This window comes from Mytilus galloprovincialis, chromosome 6 (genome assembly GCF_965363235.1).
Source record: "Mytilus galloprovincialis chromosome 6, xbMytGall1.hap1.1, whole genome shotgun sequence".
Lineage (NCBI taxonomy): Eukaryota > Metazoa > Mollusca > Bivalvia > Mytilida > Mytilidae > Mytilus > Mytilus galloprovincialis.
In genome coordinates, this window is record NC_134843.1 from 16,743,824 (window position 1) to 16,765,765 (window position 21,942).

At 33.5% G+C, this 21,942-nt stretch overlaps 1 protein-coding gene across 3 annotated transcripts in view; it reads left to right on the forward strand.

Moving 5' to 3' along the window:
• The first annotated feature begins 4,271 nt into the window (after positions 1-4,271).
• The window catches only part of LOC143079071 (uncharacterized), an 87,944-nt gene continuing 70,273 nt past the window's right edge, over positions 4,272-21,942 (forward strand). For 2 of the 3 annotated variants that reach the window (XM_076254231.1, XM_076254230.1), the window contains exons 1-6: positions 4,275-4,343; positions 9,779-9,820; positions 11,888-12,038; positions 15,766-16,901; positions 19,586-19,749; positions 20,947-21,259. In XM_076254231.1, the coding sequence (XP_076110346.1) occupies positions 9,790-9,820; positions 11,888-12,038; positions 15,766-16,901; positions 19,586-19,749; positions 20,947-21,259 (1,795 nt within the window). In that variant the 5' untranslated portion in view covers positions 4,275-4,343; positions 9,779-9,789. Of the gene's footprint in view, positions 4,344-9,778; positions 9,821-11,887; positions 12,039-15,765; positions 16,902-19,585; positions 19,750-20,946; positions 21,260-21,942 lie in introns of all 3 variants that reach the window. The other variant, XM_076254232.1, reaches the window with a different exon arrangement.

A 21,942-nucleotide genomic window follows, 5' to 3' on the forward strand; every position in this document is an offset into this window, starting at 1 on the left:
ACTTAGGGGTAAAATGGAGTTTTTGGCTTTTAACTCAAAAACCAAAGCATTTAGAGCAAATCTGACATGGGGTAAAAATGTTTATAATTGGTTGTTGGGTTGCTGCCCCTGAATTGGTAATTTTGAGGAAATTTTGCTGTTTTTGGTTATTATCTTGAATATTATTATAGATAGAGATAAACTGTAAACAGCAATAATGTTCAGCAAAGTAAGATTTACAAATTAGTCAACGTGACTGAAATGGTCAGTTGACCCCTTTAGGAGTTATTGCCCTTTATAGTAAATTTTTAACCATTTTTCGTAAATCTTAGTAATCTTTTACAAAAATCTTCTCCTCTGAAACTACAGGGCCAAATTAATCCAAACTTGGCCACAATCATCTTTGGGGTACCTAGTTTAAAAAATGTGTGGCGTGACCTGGTCAACCAACCAAGATGGCCGCCACGGCTAAAAATAGAACATAGGGGTAAAATGCAGTTTTTGGCTTATAACTCAAAAACCAAAGCATTTTGAGGTAATCTGACATGGATAGAAATGTTTATCAGGTCAAGATCTATCTGCCCTGAAATTTTCAGTTGAATCGGTCAACCCGTTGTTGGGTTGCTGCCCCTGAATTGGTAATTTTTAGGAAATTTTGCTGTTTTTGGTTATTATCTTTAATATTATTATAGATAAAGATAAACTGTAAACATCAATAATGTTCAGCAAAGTTAGATTTACAAATAAGTCAACATGACCGAAATGGTCAGTTGACCCCTTTAGGAGTTATTGCCCTTTATAGTCAATTTTTAACCATTTTTCATAAATTTAAGTAATCTTAAAAAAATCTCCAATGAAACTACTAGGCCACAATCATCTTTGGGGTATCTAGTTTGAAAAATGTGTCCGATGACCTGGCCATTCAACCAAGATGGCCGCCACGGCTAAAAATAGAACATAGGGGTAAAATGCAGTTTTTGGCTTATAACTATGAAACCAAAGCATTTAGAGCAAATCTAACATGGAGTTAAATTGTTAATCAAGTCAAAATCTATCTGCCCTGAATTTTTCAGATGAATTGGACAACTGGTTGTTGGGTTGCTGCCCTCCAATTGGTAATTTTTAAAGAAATTTTGCCGTTTTTAGTTATCTTGAATACTATTATAGATAGCGATAAACTGTAAACAGCAATAATGTTCAGCAAAGTAAGATCTACAAATAAGTCAACATGACCTAAATGGTCAATTGACCCCTTAAGGAGTTATTGCCCTTTATAGTCAATTTTTAACAATTTTCATTAATTTGGTAAATTTATGTAAATTTTTACCAAATATAGTTCTCTGTTACTAATGGGCAAAGTTCATTATAGATATAATTGTAAGAAGCAAAATCGTTCAATAAAGTAAGAACTTCAAACACATCACCATCACCAAAATACAATTTTGTCATGAATCCATTTGTGTCTTTTGTTTAATATGCACATAAACCAAGGTGAGCGACACAGGCTGTTTAGAGCCTCTAGTTCATCTACTGGAAACTACTGGGCCAAGTTCATTACAGATAGAGATAATTGTAAGCAGCAAGACTGTTTAGTAAAGTAAGATGTACAAATACATCACCATCACCAAAACGCAATTTTGTCATGAATCCATCTTCTTCCTTTGTTTAATATTCACATAGACCAAGGTGAGCGACACAGGCTCTTTAGAGCCTCTATAGTTTTTGCTTTCTTACAAATTAAGCCTTCTGTTTGTGTCATATATGTGCATACATAAACTCATAATAGATACCAGGACTAAATTTAGTATATACGCCGACGCGCGTTTCGTCTACAAAAGACTCATCAGTGACGCTCGAATCCAAAAAAGTTAAAAAGGCCAAATAAATTACGAAGTTGAAGAGCATTGAGGGCCAAAATTCCTAAAAGTTTTGCCAAAAACATATATGTGTGTAATCAGTATAAATTTCCATAAAGCTGATACCCAGTAGTTCAATGGTTCAAGATATTTCTTGTTGGTGTATCCATGGCAACAACTTGGTCTGCTCGTTTTTACTAATAATATTGCAAAAAGGTGGTAAAGATGTCAGGATACCTTTTGCGTTTAGCGTTTGAAAAAGTGTTTGTAAACACCGTACGGTGACATATAGCTGTCAATTTCAGTGTCATTTGGTCTCCTGTGGAGAGTTGTCTCATTTGCAATTATACCACATCTACTAATTTTATACTAAAAAGATTCTGGACATACGGAAAATACGGGCAGTCAAACAAAAAAAGTCTATTAATATAAAAAAAATGATTGCCAATGAGACAACTGTCCACAAGAGACCAAAACGACACAGACATTACCAACTATAGGTCACCGTTCGGCCTTCAACAATGAGCAAAGCCCATACCGCATAGTCAGCTATAAATGCCACGATAGGACAATGTAAAACAATTCAAACGAGAAAACTAACGGCCTTATTTATATAAAAAAATGAACAAAAAACAAATATGTAACACATAAAACAAACGACAACCACTGAATTACAGGCTCCTGACTTGAGACAGACACATACTTAAATAATGTGGCGGGGTTAAACATGTTAGCGTGATCCCAACCCTCCCCTAACCTGGGACAGTGGTATAACAGTACAACATAAAAACGAACTATAAAAATCAGTTGAAAAAGGCTTACCTCATCAGATGGACAAAAATACAACTTGACGTGGCCGGGAACTTATACATCCCGACAACAAAAAATCACTAGGAACAGATATGAGAGTACTCGCAGTTATCTGACAGCTAGATCAAAGCTACTTACAACTAATAAAAAAAATCACGCATCTAAGACTAAACTATCAATCCGTACACATCCAACATCCAATGGATTTAGTGTAAAGACGTCATAAACAGCCAGAGAAAAACATGACCTTGTGCAATGCCAAGTTACAGGTCTCGACAGAATGTAGATCCATGAATGTGTATATGTATATAACATACTATTAATATTTAATTTGCTTTTAGTTTACTGATAACAAACTCAATATTTACACGAATAAAAACAATATTCAATGATCTTATTACAGTATTGAATTGGTAACTTTTTAGAATAAATTTATTTAAAGGAGCGATAAGTTTACATGGATCATTTCTAAATTTCCGGCCACGGTTAACAACATTTCCGTAAAAATGAGGACAGGTAAAATATAATATGGATGTTCTTAAAAACCAACTTCGAAAGCTAAATTAGTCATCATCTGTCTAATAGTGAGTTTTAATGCACAATTACTTTTTTCATACTTGAAATATTCTCTGGGGACGAAAAGCAGGATCTACTTTCCTTCTGGAACACCTGATATCATCCCAGGTTTTATTTGGTTTCGTGTTGCTAAGTTTTAGTTTTCTATGTTGTCTTATGTAGACTGTTCTTCTCGTCGGCTTTCGTTTTTCGGTATGGCTGTGTTGGTTTGTTTTCGACCTTTGAGTTTGATTGTTCCTTTAGCATCTGTTGTCTCTCTTTTAAAATTGTACACATCCTTGCAAAAGTAGAGACGCGTGGAATTTGTGTATAGTTAAAAAATAAATAGAGACATAGACTTCTATAGTTTTGCAGAAGCAAATTTCCGGGAGTTTATCAAGGCTGCGCACATATTTAGAGAACGTGTATGGTCGAGTAGAGATCGGGTATTGGTCGAGTTGGTCTGGGATAAAAATAAATATAGAAGTCGCTGTGATTATGAAGCGATTGGGAATTAGTCGAGTTAATCTGGACCACATATCGGACAGATTGGCGTTGATCGGCAAATGATGGGAAATCAGTCGAGCAAAAGTCGAAATGATCGAGTACTGATCGGAAAACTATTTGTATTCCGACCAATCACGATCTCTACACGATCCTTTTCCTATCAATTCGACCACTACTCGACAAATTATCGATCTCGTCTCGAGTGACTGTCTTCTCGATCCTTACTCGAATGTATTGACATGTCCAAAACTCACGTATAGAAAGTCAGATCGATGACGACAAAGGTAAACCAGCCCGAACATTCTTGTCGATTGAGTCAGACCAGTCTCCCGATCTTTTTTTATTTATTAAACAGACAATGTGATTGTAACTAAGTGTAAATACAGATTTTTATAAGAATTTAATGTAAACATAGAATTTTAAAAGTGTCTCGTAAGTCAATTTTATGGCTGGGTATTGAATGTTTTAACTGGTGATATAAATATGTGTGTTCTTTATTATGTCGATCAATATGTGACACTATTATAAAATAAATTTATCTTTTATCTTACCTCCTTTTATTATATACATTTGCCACGATTAGTTTCACGTATTAAAGGAGCTAATGGTAGATTGTAACATATAAGACCACCAAAGGTAGAGTAACAAATCAGTTATTATATCTACTTCTCAGCTTATACGCTAAATAGTAATTAGAAGCATTGTATTATAGAAGCTGTAGGCTAGATCAATCGATTGTAAACATTAGTATGGCTCTTGTTTGAACATTATTCTACTTTCGATTTCGATTTTGCGATTGTTACAGAATGCCTATGACTATATCATGCATATCATAAACTTATATTGGAGTAAACTTGCTATGATTAATTTTCGGCATTTGATGATTTGGTAATTAATGTAAAATGGTCTTTAGATATAGATGTTCATCTTACATAAGGATGGAGTATTAATGTTTTCAAGTTTTAAGTCGAACACCAATTTGCTTTGGTACCTTTTGACTATATTTCGTTTGTTTCTCTGTCCTACATTTTCTTCTACTATTTTGATCTGAGCGTCACCGATGAGTCTTATGGAGACGAAACGCACGTCTGGCGTATTAAAATTATAGGCCTGGTACTTTTGATAACTATATTCTCCTATTGATATGTATTGTAGTCCTGTCTTGTAATGTTGTAATTTTAATGTTATAGTTTACATTGCCATTAAAGCGGGATGTTTGTCATGCCACAAAACAAGGTTCAACTCACCGTTTTTTTTCTTCTGAAAATGCCCTGTACCAAATCAGGAATAGCCATTGTTATAGTTTAGTTCGTTTCTGCGTGTGTTACATTTTAATGTTGTGTTTCTATTGTGTCGTAGTTCTCTTATATTTGATACGTTTCCCTCAGTTTTAAATTGTATCCTGGATTTGTTTTTTTCTCTATCGATTTATGAATTTCAAAAAATGGTATACTACTGTTGTCTTTATTTGGTACGCTCTGTATGGTATAAATCAGAAAGAAAGATTGACAAACATATACACGTTTTTATTGAACATTTTTAAAACATTTATGAAAAATATTCAAAGACTAACAAATAGTTAGAGAACAAGCAGGCCGAAAGAAAGATAACTCTAATTTAAATAATGTACTTAAAACCTGCAGTTAAGTGTCTCAATTTGGTAAATATTTTCCAATGTTTTACTTGTTTCAAAACTTATGTTCAAGTTTTCGTAAAAAATGTTATCAAGCGTTTGTCGTTATATGATAAAATCCGAATGAATAAATTCTCTGAGTTGAGTATTCTCTATTTTAAATATCTAATAAATGGACTGGAAAATATTCTTTATAAAGCACAAAAATGTCAGTATTCACCGCAGAAGCTAACAAAACCTTTAAATAGACTTATTAAGAAGGGATATAGTTACGATACTGTTGTCAGGTCATTAAAGATTGCATATTTTGGCGTTAGTACTGATTCACTTATAGGGTCTTTGCATCGGAACTAAACACATTTATTATTAATAAACAAGTTGTTGCCATGACACGGGTTATATTCTTCTCATATATGTTATGATGGTATGATACTAAACCCCTCACGGGGAGGATTGTGCCTGATATTCATATGATGAAGACACAATTTTTCAATCAGTTTAATCGAAGTATGGAGCTGGCATGTCAGTTAACTGCTAGTAGTCTGATGTTATTTATGTATTATTGTCATTTTGTTTATTTTCTTCTGACATCAGACTCGGATTTCTCTTGAACTGAATTTTAATGTGCGTATTGTAATGCATTTACTTTTCTGTATTGGCTAGAGGTATAAGGAGAGGGTTGAGATCTCACAAACATGTTTAACCCCGCCGCATTTTTGCGACTGTCCCAAGTCAGGAGCCTCTGGCCTTTGTTAGTCTTGTATTATTCTAACTTTTAGTTTCTTGTGTACAATTTGGAGTTTAGTATGGCGTTCATTATCACTGAACTGAACTAGTATATATTTGTTTAGGGGCCAGCTGAAGGACGTATCCGGGTGCGGGAATTTCTCGTTGCATTGAAGACCTGTTGGTGACCTTCTGCTGTTGTCTGCTCTATGGTCGGGTTGTTGTCTCATTGGCACATTCCCCATTTCCATTCTCAATTTTATGTGTATTATAACTGTTTTTGCTGCAGCATATTCTATACAAAATGGGGCGCGTCCTTGATCACGCTAATATCACAATATTTTCAAGTCTTTCTTTTCAACTTCGTACTTTATTTTACCTTTAAAACATTTTTGATTCGAGCGTCTCTGATGAGTCTTGTAGACGAATGAGCGTCTGGCGTTAATATGAAATTTTAATCTTGGTATCTATGATTAGTTTATTTGCAACCACTGAAGATCCTTTTCGACGGGTGCGGTATTTTCTCGCTGTATTGAAGACACCTCGGCCTTTTTTCTGCTTTTTTGTATGATTTATGTCTCTTTGACACATTCGTTATTTCCATATCTATTTGCATGAACCATTAAACAATATTTAGTTGCTCTAAATTGCTTTAACTATTGAAAGTGTTGTTTTCAATTTGCAAGAGACTATCGAAGATCTTCATATAGATAACATTTTCTAAGAGTTTATAAAGTACAGAAGAAAAAAAAGACTGATGTGATGGGGCTGATTTAAAGGAAAACCATCGGTTCTTACAAAAAAGGGAGATAAAATCATTACAGGAAATTTTAAAGGTGTAGCTATCAATATAAAGTTAAGAAAAATCATAACTGAATACGTGTAGTATATGATGTCACAAACATATCCTTAGATTACGTTTGTCTGAATGTATTTATCCATTTGCTCTAACGGCTCAACCATGCTTCTCGTTTTTATATAGAATAGACCGTTGGTTTTTCCCGTTTAAATTGTTTATAAACCGGACAAAAAGTTCTATTAGTGATTTCTTGATAAGACAACGCATGTTGTCGGTTTTCTGGCATGTAATTATAGTGTGCAATAAATGTACTAAGGAGTTTTTTTTTATATATTTTATGTGAAAATGACAATAAAAATGATGATCGTAGTGTGAACGTAGGACGGTCGTGAGAAGAGCGTGATGAGGACGTCAAGGGCGTGCTAGAATCGTACTATGGTCGTGAACAGCGTGGTAAAGTCGTAGCGGAAGCGTAGTTGGGTCAAGGTGAGAACGTGATGGTCGTAGTAAGGTCGTGATAACGTAGCTGTGAGATCTTAAGCCCCAGTCCCACTAGATCACGATCGCACCACGCTCACCGCGATCCAAAATAAATTTAGATCGTGGTGAGGTCGCGGTATGAGCGGCATGAAAATGAATATTTTCGTTTCTTTCACGATGCTACTACGTCCTCTCTACGCTTCTACAAAGACCCCGCTACGATTATACCACGTTCTCACCGCGCTTATTCTGCGAACTCACTACGCTTATCAAGATCTTTCTACGCTCTTCACGTTCTCACAACGACCATACCACGAGTTATCCGATTGCAACACGATCTTACTGCGATTATAACACGTTCTTACCACGATTATAACACGTTCTTACCACGATTATAATACGTTCATAGCGCGATCTTACTACGTTCTCAGCAATTTAACGTCAACATCGTGTTCCATATCAATACAGTTCAATTCCTTCTATTTCTGATTAAATCGTAGATTTCTCGGAAACAATACAGTCATGCCACCAAAAGGAAGATGTGGTATGAGTGCCAATGAAACAACTCTCCATCCAAGTAACAATTTATAAAAGTAATCCATTATAGGCCAAGGTACGGCTTTCTACACGGAGCCTTGGCTCACATCAATCAGCACGTTATAAAGGACCCAAAATATTACTAGTGTTATATCATTTATAAAGGAAAACCAACGGTCTAATTATCTATATAAAAACGAGAAGCATGGTTGAGCCGTTAGAGCAAATGGATAATTACATTCAAACAAACAAAATCTAGGGATCTTTTTTATATATTTTATGTGAAAATGACAATGAGAATGATGGTCGTAGTGTGAACGCAGTCAGGTCGTAAGAAGAGCGTGATGGGGACGGCAAGGGCGTGCTAGAATCGTACTATGGTCGTGAACAGCGTGGTATAGTCGTAGTGAAAGCGTAGTTGGGTCGCAGTGAGAACGTGATGGTCGTAGTTAGGTCGTGATAAAGTCGCTGTGCGATCGTAGCGCAGTCTCTCCGAATAGAATCACGCTTTCGCTACGCTCTCGCTATGATTGTACAGTGACCTTTGCGATCTTACTACGATCTTAGTGCGCTCTCACTACGCTTCTACTACGACCTGATTTCGCCACGACCGCACCACGATTGTTTTGAACATGTTCAAAGTTGACCACGCTCTTCGCGATCTTGAAGACCTCACCACGACCTTACTGCGACCTACGAGATCGTACCACGATCATAAAAAATTGATTTTTTTCACAGATCGTAGTGCGATCGTGGCCTAGTGGGACTGGGGTATTAGAAATAATAATCCTTTTTTCAAATTGATGAATTCAGGTATTAATTTAGTATGTACGTATACAGTTACCAATAATAGCATATAACCAGTGAGTCCCATAGGCGGATCCAGGGGGGGGGGAGCCCTGGGGGGCCTGGGCCCCCCTTTCGTGGGAAAAATTTGGTTGATTATATAGGGAATCATTGAAGCATGACTGGAGCGGGCCCCCTCTTAGGTCAGGCAGCGGGCCTCCCCTTTAGGAAAAGTTCTGGATCCGCCACTGAGTCCTCCCCTATAAATATTATGTGTTTAATTGAAAGTTAAAAAATAACCGATTTTTCTGTTTTACTTTTGGGCTTTAGTCAACAATACGTAATCTCGTTGTGAAGATGAAAAGTTCTCTCGGTTCCTCGGTCATTATTTAAATATGCTTATAGAAATTTTTGAGGCAATTATCCGCATATCCATTGTTATTATTTCTTATTGTAAACACTAATCGCTATAACAGAGGCTGTTTTTTTAGGTAAATGATTATTAAAGATTAATTGCTTAAACTAGAAAAAAAATGAGCTTTGATTTATAAGAAACCATCAAAGATTTCTATCAAGAATCAAATTATCCAGATGACAAAGAAGTAAAAATAAGCAAAGAGATAAAATTGACTAGCTTCCTTACATGCACATGGACATATGGTGGGGTTAATTTGGAGCTGAAAGTTGCCTTTGAGAGAAACCAAATAGAATTATAGGAAAACCTGATGTTTGTGTTATAAAAAAGACAAAATAAATTAAGTATGTGTAGTTTAGAATCTTTGGTGTGACCAAAAATTTTTATTTATAATTAATTACTCAATGAAGGTAAAGAATAGCTACTTCTTATTGATTTCTTAAGAAGACAACACATTTTGGTTCAATTATAGAGTGCACTTCTTATTCAGGTTTTTAAAGATCATCATTATGTTATTGATAACAAAAGTACAATATTGTGCCAACTTATTTAATTATGATGGTAAATTCTAAGGAATTCATCATGTACAAATTACTTATTTAGTTTATAGTAATGTACTGATACTCAAATACTATGATTTGCCTATCAAATAATATATGCAGATATATATAGTGGCTGTTTTTATTTATATGCAGATATCCAAGCCATGTCTTTACTTCAGCTCCAGCTTCCCATTGGTATATATCCATTTCAATTACTTTTAAATTTACCAATGCCATGACTGGTCTTTAGTAGGCTAGATTATCAGAGTTGTTATAAAACCAGAAAACAATTTGCAAAGTTAAATTGAAACTTATTTTATTTTCAATTTTTTTTAAACAAGGCTTTGATTTGACATGCATTATCAAGATACTACCATTCTAACTGCATGTACATAATACCTTTCATCACCCCAATGTATATGTATTTTCCCTTGAGTCTTCACAAAATATACCAATATATTTAAAGAATAATGAGATGATATTTGTTTGTGTCAATTAATAGGCTTAACTTCCAGTGGCAAACATTTCATGCATGTTTATGCATATCAATTAATAGAAGCATATCTTGTTTCTCTATTACAATTTATAATAGCTTGAAGCATTTCAATCTTTCTAGTTATTTACTTGTAATCAACAAGTATTATACAACGTAATACACATTTGTAAGATTGATTGATTGTGGCTCGCTCGCTTAACTTCTTGGGGCAAATATTTCATACATTGTATCGAAGAGCACAAATAAGATGAAGAACTGAGAAATTTGACTGCCATTGAAAAAAGAGAGTATGTCAGATAAAACAGAAATTTTTACTTGAAACAGGACCCCTCATATCATGTTGTAGCAAGGATCTTAATTACTGTGAGCAGAGCAAATACTCACGAGGATTCGGTAACGTCCCATTAGATTCGGATGCGTATTCAGTATAAAACGAACGACTCACTATAGAATTACCAATGGGTTAACTGTCTGACGAGAAAAGGCCATGGTTAAGCATTTTTCTATAATGATGTTAGATGTTTGATAAAAAAAAAAATATTATGAAACCTGGTTACCAAGAAAAGTAAAAATCAAAACAAATTCAACGTACAGTAAATTAATGGAAATAATTCGATATAGATAAAATGCAATATGTATATCGGGATGTATACACACATTACACATTTCTGATTAATGCATGAAAAACTTACAATATATCTGACAATAGAATAATAAGATACAAGGACGTATATTAGTTATACGTCCTTTTAAGATAGAAGTGACATTTGCGTAAATGTACATGTGAAAGAGATAACTACTAATAGTTGATCGTCATGCATTGGCGGATCCAGAGGGGGTAGGTTCCAGGGGTTGGAACTCCCCTTTTTTTGGCCGATCAATGCATTTGAATGGGGACATACAGTTGGACCCCCTTTAAAATGGCTGGATCCACCCCTGCAGTTTTGTTTACAATTTTATACACATATTGAAAAACTTGTATTATTTGGGGTATATGAATTCCTTACTGATCATGAAACTTTATTAGCACTTTTTCTTAATATAAATTAAAGCAAACTTAAAATTGTGAATACGATTTAATGAATATATGTCTTATTAATTTCAAAGGAATTGCTTTTATATTTGAATATGTGATCTACTGACATCGTTTTATCTTCTGGAATTTCTAATGAATGACATTAATGCAACATTGCTATTGCAATCTATCTATATTACTTTTTTCTTCATAACTATACCACGAAGGACGATTTTTTCTTTATATGATTATGCCCACATCTCCTTCAATATTTTAAACAGTAATCATGGTGATTTCGATCACTTCTTTCTTTTCACCATAGGTACATTAGCTTCTCTTTCAACACTTTGCCTAATTTCAGAAAAATATTATATAAGATAAGATATCTCATATATTTTATAAGACATCTTATGTATACGTTATAAGATATCTTCTAAAGTTTATAAGATATCTTGTAACGTATAAGAGATATATTATGAATATTTTTTGTATAGAATATCTTATATACTTAATAAAATATCTTATATACTTTATAAGATATCTCATATAATTTATAAGATATCTTATATAATTTTCTTTATAAGATACATGTATCTCATAAATTATATAAGATATCTTATACACTATATAAGATATATTATAAAGTTTATGAACATGATAAGATATCTTGAAGATAGAATAAATAGTTAAACGGCTTGCCATAAATGACGTCAATAATGATGAGTATATCGACTATATATTTTGGTTTCAGGTTTTATCATTGCAATGCCCACTTCACAGGCACAGGCACAGGCACATGGAGAGGACATGAAAAAACTCAAAGAAGATCTTCGGAGAATGGAAGATCTTTGGAGATCAAAAGAAGACGTTAGCAGAAAAGAAAAGAAAAAACTATTATCATTGTAAGTACAATTATAACGCCCTTTTGTGTCATATATACAATTTTGTCACAATCACATGGTCAATTTTGAAAGTTGTAATGTTTTGCGCTAACTTTTTAGTGTTTGATTTTTAAAGTATATTTTTTTCTCTTAATATCAATGACTGAATTTTGTTTTATAATGGTATTATGGCTTTTTGTACCATGTAAGTAGTTGTTTGTTCTGTGTTTTTATGCCCCACCTACGATATTAGAGGGGCATTATGTTTTCTGGTCTGTGCTTCCGTTCATTCGTCGTACCGTTCGTCCGTCCGTTCGTCTGTGCGTTCGTTCAGGTTAAAGGTTTTGGTCAAGGTAGTTTTTGATGAAGCTGAAGTCCAATCAACTTGAAACTTAGTACACGTGTTGCTTATGATAATTATGATCTTTCTAATTTTAAAGCCAAATTATATTTTTCCCAACTTCACGGTCCACTGAACATAGAAAATGAAAGTGGGAGTTTCAGGTTAAAGTTTTTGGTCAAGGTAGTTTTTGATGAAGCTGAAGTCCAATCAACTTGAAACTGGTACACTTGTTGCTTATGCTATGATCTTTCTAATTTTAGTGCCAAATTAGACTTTTGACCCCAATTCCAAGGTCCATTGAACATAGAAAATGAAAGTGCGAGTTTCAGGTTAAAGTTTTTGGTCAAGGTAGTTTTTGATGAAGCTGAAGTCCAATCAACTTGAAACTGGTACACTTGTTGCTTATGATATGATCTGTCTAATTTTAAAGCCAAATTAGACTTTTGACCCCAATTTCACGGTCCACTGAACATACAAAATGAAAGTTCAAGTTTCAGGTTAAAGTTTTTGGTCAAGGTAGTTCTTGATGAAGCTGAAGTCCAATCAATTTGAAACTAATTAAACATGTTTCTTATGCTATGATCTTTCTAATTTTAGTGCCAAATTAGACTTTTGACCCCAATTCCAAGGTCCATTGAACATAGAAAATGAAAGTGCGAGTTTCAGGTTAAAGTTTTTGGTCAAGGTAGTTTTTGATGAAGTTAAAGTAAAATCAACTTGAAACTTAGTGCACATGTTCCCTATTGTATGATCTTTCTTTTTAATGCCAAATTATATTTTTTCCTAATTTCAGGGTCCATTGAACATTGAATATGATAATGCTAGTGGGGTATCCGTGTACTTTGGATACATTCTTGTTTTGACATTTTTTGTTTGTTTGTTTGTTGGATGTTGCTATGGGTTGTTAGTCTGTGGGATATTTTGGACAATATGGGGAAAAACCCAGATGAACGTCTGGACAAAAAATAATATGTCGAGGAAAAACAGAAATTGTCCAAAATATCCCACAGACCATGGCCAACAGCCCATATTAACCATCAACATCCAACAAACAAACAAATATAATTCTGACAATTCTTGTTCTATTGGTACCAATTAGTACATTAAAATTCGATTAGAAATGTCCACACAATATTTTTTTGAAAAAAAACGTAGTTTGTGTTTTGTAGGAAAGAAACATGTTTTTTTCCTACATGTATGAAAACGATGCGAAACTTTATCGTAACGTTACTCGGTTTGACGTCGAATTGCAAAAGGTCGATTTCTATCCGACGTGGCTCATATATTGATTGAAACGGCGAATTTGGATGTTCACACAAAAAAAAATCATTCACAGGGGGTGCTCCTATGAAGTTGTGATGAAGAACAACTAAAGTCATGCTACATAATTATAAGTTTTATGGTAACAATCTCAGTTTCATCTACCGATACCATTTGTTCGTATACTAAATCACAAGCGAAATGCGGTCTTAGAGAGAAAGCGGTACTATTTATTCTGCAATAGGCGACAATACCAACATTTTCTTAATTTACCACTTTTTTATAATAAAAACTTGGATAAAAAAGTTATGTGTGGTGTATATAAACGCATCATAGATACCAAGATCCCCTATAATACTGTTACGGATTTGTAATTCTAACTTATTCATGTTTGATCATGTCTTTTGTGGGTCACGTTCTTTATATTGTGTAATGAAATGTAAATACTATTATAGATGGAAAGGCAAATGATACGGGAAATGGGGACAAATCCAAAGACTATATATTTTTATAATTGTATGATGTATGTGACAAGTGTAGAATTTACTATTTTAATGTACGAGTTGTACATTTAACTTACACTCAAGTAAAACTAACGTGATTCTCTGGTTCCTTGTTGTAGTTATACCGGTATCAACGATCATAAGTCTCCGAGACATGTAGCTTTTATCCCTTTTTATTAACGGGTCACTTCAACCCTGGGGGCCGCCATTGTTTTATTTACAAAGTCTTATAAAAGTCCCCGTATGTTTACAGTGCAGTTTGTGTCGTGACGTCATTTGACGTTAGAAACGTCAAAAGTGTGTCCAAATCGTGTCCAAAGTGTGTCGTGTACTATAAATTCATGCGCGACATTCTCTCTTATTCAGTCTTGTTCCTCCTGGGCAGCCATATTGTTAAATTATAAACAAACTAGCAGAAATAGAGAATTCATATATATCCAGTTATTTCGTTAAGGTTAGGTTCTAATAATTTAGGATTTTGAGGATTATTGCTAATATTTATTCTAGATCTTTTTATTATAAAGGCTTATTAGGATCACGCTAGCTAAATAAGAAAGTTCATTGTGAATATTTATACAGTACCGCCGATTGCGGAACACCGCGGAAACCGTCATATTTAACTATAAACTGTTAAATATCTTCTACAATATTCCTTAAATATATTAACTTAAGTGTTCAATTTATGCTAAAATGTGTAAGGATCTGTAAGGATTATATGCTTTGATTATTTATTAAGTACTTTTGGTTATTACCAGTCCATTTACCCATATTGAACCAGAGCTACCCCAGCCCCAACCCCACTCCCCCCTTTTGTAACTATCACAGGTACCAGAGAAGTAACCAGTTGTTATTGACTATATATTTCGTTCCTGTATAAAGTTGTAGCTATAACAGAGTCTTGTTATAATATAGTTATTTGTTAAACTTATTGATTATATAAATCATATAAATATGTAATATGTTGAATAACTCGTCAGTCTAACTTATTAAATTATACATATTAAGTTCGAAATACGACTTTGTATTTATTGAAACGCCAACCCGCTATTTATACAGCTAGTTAGGCTACCCACCCCACCCCCTTTCTGCTATCGTTACCTATACAAACAAGACCACGGCGGCAGTTGAGCTGAATATTAATCGATTAGTGAGACAACTGTTTACCAGCAGTCCAATAGTATATATTGTCTTCCGCATAGCAGTCACGGTATCTGATATACCAGGCAACAGACAATAAAGAAACGCTACCAACCCTCGACCCGCTACAATACCTATGCTGACATGATATTTTATTGATAATAGTTATGGTCTTTTCTGTTGAAAAACTGATAATTAAACTGATAATAAAACATTGTTCAAAGGTTGTGCCCTTAAAACCACAAGTTTTCAAATTGTACATCGGGCTAAGCTGTTTTCAGTTCACTTCAATCTCGTATTTGATTGAATATTCCATCTATTTAAATTCGAGTGTCACTGAAGCGTCTTGCATAGACTTGGTATCTTTGATTATTTTAACACAGAGTGTTTTAGTTATCTTTCAAAGAATATATTCAGTGTTGAGTGACATTATCATTCTTTCTCATTGAGTTTAATGACTGCCGTATAATCTTATTTTAAAGTCGTTTATTTTACCTAATTTTAGACTTGCGATAATAATAGGTGTAGTGATAGTACCATGTATAGGATTATCCATTAACAACATGATTAGGCTAAACGAATACGACCTAGCGTTAGAACACTCAAACGAATTTACAAAGCTAATCGATGGGTTGAAAGAGATAATGAGAGATGTTCCACACTTTAAAGATACATTGACAGATGTTGGGAGAAGAATTGATGTAATTAAAATCTTTATTTCGGGTGCAAAACATGATGTTGAATCTATACGAAAGGAATTGGAAAGTATGAATTCCACAGACAAAAGGGTAAAAGACATAGAGTCTTCTGTATCTTTGATTAACAAGGATTATTTCAAGCTCAAACAGTTATCTGACAATCAAAGGGAGCAATTGGAGGGATTCAATACTTCAATTGAAACCACCAAAAGCCAAATTGATTCATTATTGAAAAATGCAGATGCTGCAAACAGTACACTGGCACCTATTATTCAAAATCAGACAGAGCTTTTTAAAAATATAACGGATTCTAACGTAAGGATGTTAGAAATAAATGACTCTGTCAATAGTATGACCTTGCGTTTATCTAAAGTAACTAAGAATGTAACAGATCTGCAGCCTCAGTTAGAGATAGCCGGCAAAGCTGCTGCTAAAATGACTGAAATGCATGAAGGTGTAGACCAACTTGAAACAGAAATTATTAACGTTAATTCAATTATGTCCACATTGAATTTAAAAATGAAAATAACTAAGTCTGCTGTATCAAAGACGGCAACAAAGGTCGACGAATTGAGCAGTGGTGTTTCTGGTTATGAAAAAGAATTAAAAACACTTCAAAATAAGCAATCTGATGTTAATACAAACATTGAAAAGACATACGAAAGCACAAAACAGTTAGAGATTGATGTGTCGAATGCGAAAATCCGATTTGATGTATTACAGAATGAAGTGACTGAAAGTGGAAATAAAGTAGAAAATATAAAATCTGAAATAGACGAAGCTGCTTCGAAAGTACAGAAAGAGATGTGGTTTTGTAATGTTAGCATTGACACCCTTAATGAAACTATTGCAAATCTGTCCAAAGAAGTCTCATCAAACGCAACGTATATAGAAAAAACACTTCCAACCTTGGTTTCAATTGGGCAAACCTTACAGACCTTAGGTAAAAATATCTATTTTAAGTTTACAGTTGTTAAAATATATTTAGTTGAATGTAATTACTATAATCTTATAGCGACAATTTCGTTAAAGAAACAACTGTTCCATGTGAAAATGATGATCATGTTTTATGCACGAGCTAGCTGAACTAGTTGGATATTAACTGAAAGAAAAACATAATATGTTTGAAAATTTGATGGAACTGGGACATATATTTGAAATAAAGTACTGTATTTATAGTATAACAGTACTTTATTTCAAATACATGTCCGAGTTCTATTATTGCTGCGATCTTTTATACATTTACACACAAAAATATAAAAGATTGCAGCAATAATTAAACCACAATGCTGAAAAATGTGAAGATAAGCGAAAGAAAAACAAATTTGAAGTCTCTTCTGAATGACGGTGATTTACATATATATACGATGGCGAATGGCAAAAACTATTGCAGTGCGCTATTTTAAACCATGCATAAATAAGTTTTTACATTGCGGTAATCGGTTGCTATATAAAATATACCAGAATATAAAAGAAATTTTGTATGAGTTTCATATTATAAAGTTGAAACCATCCGTTTTAAACAGTTCAATTCTTGAACCCATTCATTATTAAATCTAAGTTTTTTGGTAAATGAATAATAAGTTATACGATGTTCACTCACTGAATACTTTGAAATTTGGTGACAATGTTGAATGCATCTATTCCATCGAACTAGAGGATACAACAGAAACAGCTAAGTCTGCCTCATATCTTGACTTGACATCAAAACAATTTTCAATAAGGTCTGATTGAAAACAAAATTTTAAACTTTCATTTCTATGTAGCAATTGACATTCCAGCAGTGCATGCATACCGATTATATATCTCCCCTATTGATACGAAATTCCCGGGCTTGTATTTCTTATAATGATTTCCTTGATAGAGGGTTGCTGCTCAAAAGGAAGCTTTTAAACAGTTCCAAATGGTGAAATTGAAATTGAAATCATCTCTTCGCAAATTTTACGGACGCCATCACGAGTTGGTTGACCGTTATGGAATATCCGTTTCACAGAAGATATCGCATATATTCCTTATGTCGTAACTACAACCCCATTACCCTTCCACGAATGTAGCCTACCGAATTAGACTATTTACCGGGTTTGTAACAACGACGGATGCAACATGTGGAGCAGGATTTGCTTGCTCTTCCGGAGCACATGAGATCATGCCCAGTTTTTGGTGGTGTTTCATGTTGCTAAGCCTTTAGTTTCCTATGTTGTGTCTTGGGTACTATTATTGGTCTGTTTGTCTTTGGTTTTTTTTAACCATGGCGTTGACAGTTTATTTTCGGTCTATGAGTTTGAATGTCACTCTGGTGTCTTTTGTCCCTCTTTTATAGTCAACTCCCTTTAAAGAAATATTTCTAATATAATGTAATGGTAAAAAAATTAGAGCTTTCTTCATGAATATTGTTATTAAAACATTACAAACAGCTGAAGTAAGTCTATGTACTATGCTTAGACTCGGGATACTATTTCATAAAATAACTCCCCACATATTTCTATTCATCAAATTTCAACATATTAAAATATAATTTAGAAAATAATCACCTTTTGTTAAGAAAAAAAAAGAAAGGAAAAAGGATTGATTCTTTAGAATGTCACATTTTCTTAAGCGGAAAATCAACACGATTGCTTATCGTTTACTTATTGTACATGTAATCAAGCTTTTTGCATTTTCAGTGAAAATTTGTTCAAATCAGGGTGTAATTATTGATACAGGAACTGCTTAAATTCAGTGCTTGTCTGCAACAACAAAAAAAATCTTAAATAGAAATAGTAATGCTATTGTAATTAAAAGTGAAGTAATAGCTGTTGTAAAAATACACAAATAATGTTAGACTGATGCTCATACATGTATCTTTAGTATTAATAGGAAAATCTTATTTTGGTAGAATTTGTTTACGTCGAATCAAAAAAAATATTTTAAAAGTAAAACAAATTATTACTGATATTTGACAGATTAATGTCTAGAGAAAAAACAACCCTGATTCTATGAATTTAAAAAAAGAACACTAACAATTCAAAAGTCGAAGAAAAAACATCAACACAATGAAAAACCATCCCGAAAACGACAGAAAGATAATCATTAGTCTTTTGACACGAAAGATTAGACAACTCAATCGGTGATTATCTCAGCTGTTTCGGTAGGAAAACCAGGTCATGCTCATCATGTGGCACGTGTCGTGTTACTGATGGTTATTTCAGTGACGAGTTTCATTCGGTGAGGAGATAGGGACAGGTGGGCTACAACAATTATAACATATTATTAGTCATCTTCCAAAACATTAAAAACCAACTGATGGTGGCTTCAATTTTCAAAGGAACGACTTTATTTTAACCACTAGGCACATCCTTGATCAAACAGCTTCAAACAAACAACAACCGTCTTTTTAGAAAGTCATGAGAGGAAAAGTCTTCCCGGGAAAACATGAGAGATATACACTACATATCTGCTACATAGAAATGGAAAGTTTACAATTGGAAAGCTGAAATCCTTTTCGAATTAAATACAACGACAAAAAATAAAGTAATTTGAGGGGATCATGAACAATCAGAACATCTTGAAAAGGGAAATATATTTTTGGACAGCTTTCAGCCTAGCCTCGTTCAGATTATATGTAGCTTAATTTCTTTTTAATTGCAGATGCTTTTCCCTGGATGAGTGTAGTATCTGTCGTTGATGTTTTGTTTGTACTTGTTGTAATTGTTGTCTATTTAAATAATCATCATTGGAATGTTGAACACTCCCAGAAAGATTTGCCTCAAAATCCTAACGGAAATGGACATGAAAGAAGACAGGGTAACGTAGTAAGTATTTCACATCTAATTTTGCGTATACGTAAACTCAAAGAGTTGCCAGATATAGAAAACGACTGACATATTCAGACCTTGTCCTGAATTATTTAACATTAATGTTTCGGGTATTTCAATTTTCCAATGTTTTAAGAATTTTGGAGAAGAAAATTCATATTATATAAAGTAAACACAACGTATCTTCTGAATAAGACTAAGCTTAGAGTGAATCCAAGCAAATTGATAATAAAAACATTTCAAAATCCTTTTTACAATTATTCTCCTCATTGAAACCGAACACATGATTTTAAAATATGTGAGCATAACAATTATGACAAAGTTTTACAATAATTGTCAAAATAGGCGAACGTTTGTGTAGAAAGCATATACAACTGGCGATAAACGTTCTTGTTAAAGAATTATTAATCTTCAATTATAATCCATAGTTCTTTTTCCAAAAATATTAGTCGTTGACATAAATTCTGTTTTAACGATTTAAAATAATAAAAGGGTCACTGACTCATTGGTTATTAGCAAATCTATTCGATGCAAAATTTGAAGAAGAAAAGACAAAGATTTCAATTTTCCATTGAATAAAATTATAACATAATATTGACAGCTGTACCCCTATTTTTAACATTTCTGCCTATTATGTATGTTTATTTTGTTTATATATCTTTGTGAGGATAATGGAATTTTATGCATTTGTCATACAAATGAGAGGTTTCGATAGCTATAAAACTAGATTTAAAATACTATTTTGAGTATTTTCTACATAAGAAAATTCCTGTACTAAGTCAGGAATATGACAGTTGTTATCCAATCGTTTGATATGTTTGAGCATTGCTTTTGATTTTGTAATTTGATTCGACAATTACTGTTTTGAATTTTCCTTGTTATTTTTATTAACATGATCTCCCTTGCGATTTGTATAAATTTTAGAGTTTACGTTTCCGAGGTAGGGGGTTTTATTCAATTAAAAAGTGGGGATTTTTCCAGTTTTAAGACAATTACTCAAAAATGCTTATAGCAGTTTTCATGAATCTTTGGTGAATTGTTTTATAAATTCAAGATTTTATGTTTTATGTTTCGGAATTTTTTATTCATAAAAAAGGGGGATTTTCCAGTTTTCGTACAATTCTTTGAGCAGTTATCATGAAACGATTTTCAAGAATTTTTGTTTTTTTCTGCATTTTCGTAATAATGTTGTAGAGGCCACAGAGTATACTGGATAGGACTCACAGATTTCCGGTCTTAGATAATAAAGTATGTGTATTGAGTTTTTACTCTGAAACTATGAATTTGCACAAACAATTGGTAGAATCGGCTCTAGCAACAAGAAGACGAAAACACAACATTATCCAGTATCTGGTCAGGAGACATGAAGACATCCTAAATATTCCACCTGCAAGATACATTTTTGTATTTGTCGACTTCAATGAACGCAATGTGATCTTAGAGAACCCTGGGCAAGACTTAGGTGATAAGAAGCTTGTGACTGTACAGGCTGCTCAGAAAATTGGTGGTAATAGTTATCAAAAGTACCAGGATTATAATTTTATACGCCAGACGCGCGTTTCGTCTACATAAGACTCATCAGTGACGCTCAGATCAAAATAGTTAAAAAGCCAAATAAATACAAAGTTGAAGAGCATTGAGGATCGAAAATTCCAAAAAGTTGTGCCAAATACGGCTAAGGTAATCTACTCCTGGGGTAAGAAAATCCTTAGTATTTCGAAAAATTCAAAGTTTTGTAAACAGAAAATTTATAAAAATGACCATATAATTGATATTCATGTCAACACCGAAGTGCTGACTACTGGGCTGGTGATACCCTCGGGGACGAAACGTCCACCAGCAGTGGCATCGACCCAGTGGTGTAAATAGTTATCAAAAGTACCAGGATTATAATTTTATACGCCAGACGCGCGTTTCGTCTACATAAGACTCATCAGTGACGCTCAGTTTTATACACAAAACGATTTTACACATTTGATATCTCATTAAAATATGAAACTTATTAAACCAAGTTTACAACACTTAAGGATGTAGACCTATTAATGTTTCAATGATGTGTTTGTGAAAGTTTAGTTTCATAAATGTATTTCAAGCATTTACCAGAAACACAGATTAAAAATAATCTATGTAACTTAAAAGCTTAGAATATATATATATATATATATATATAATGAAAATGGTTGACTCAAA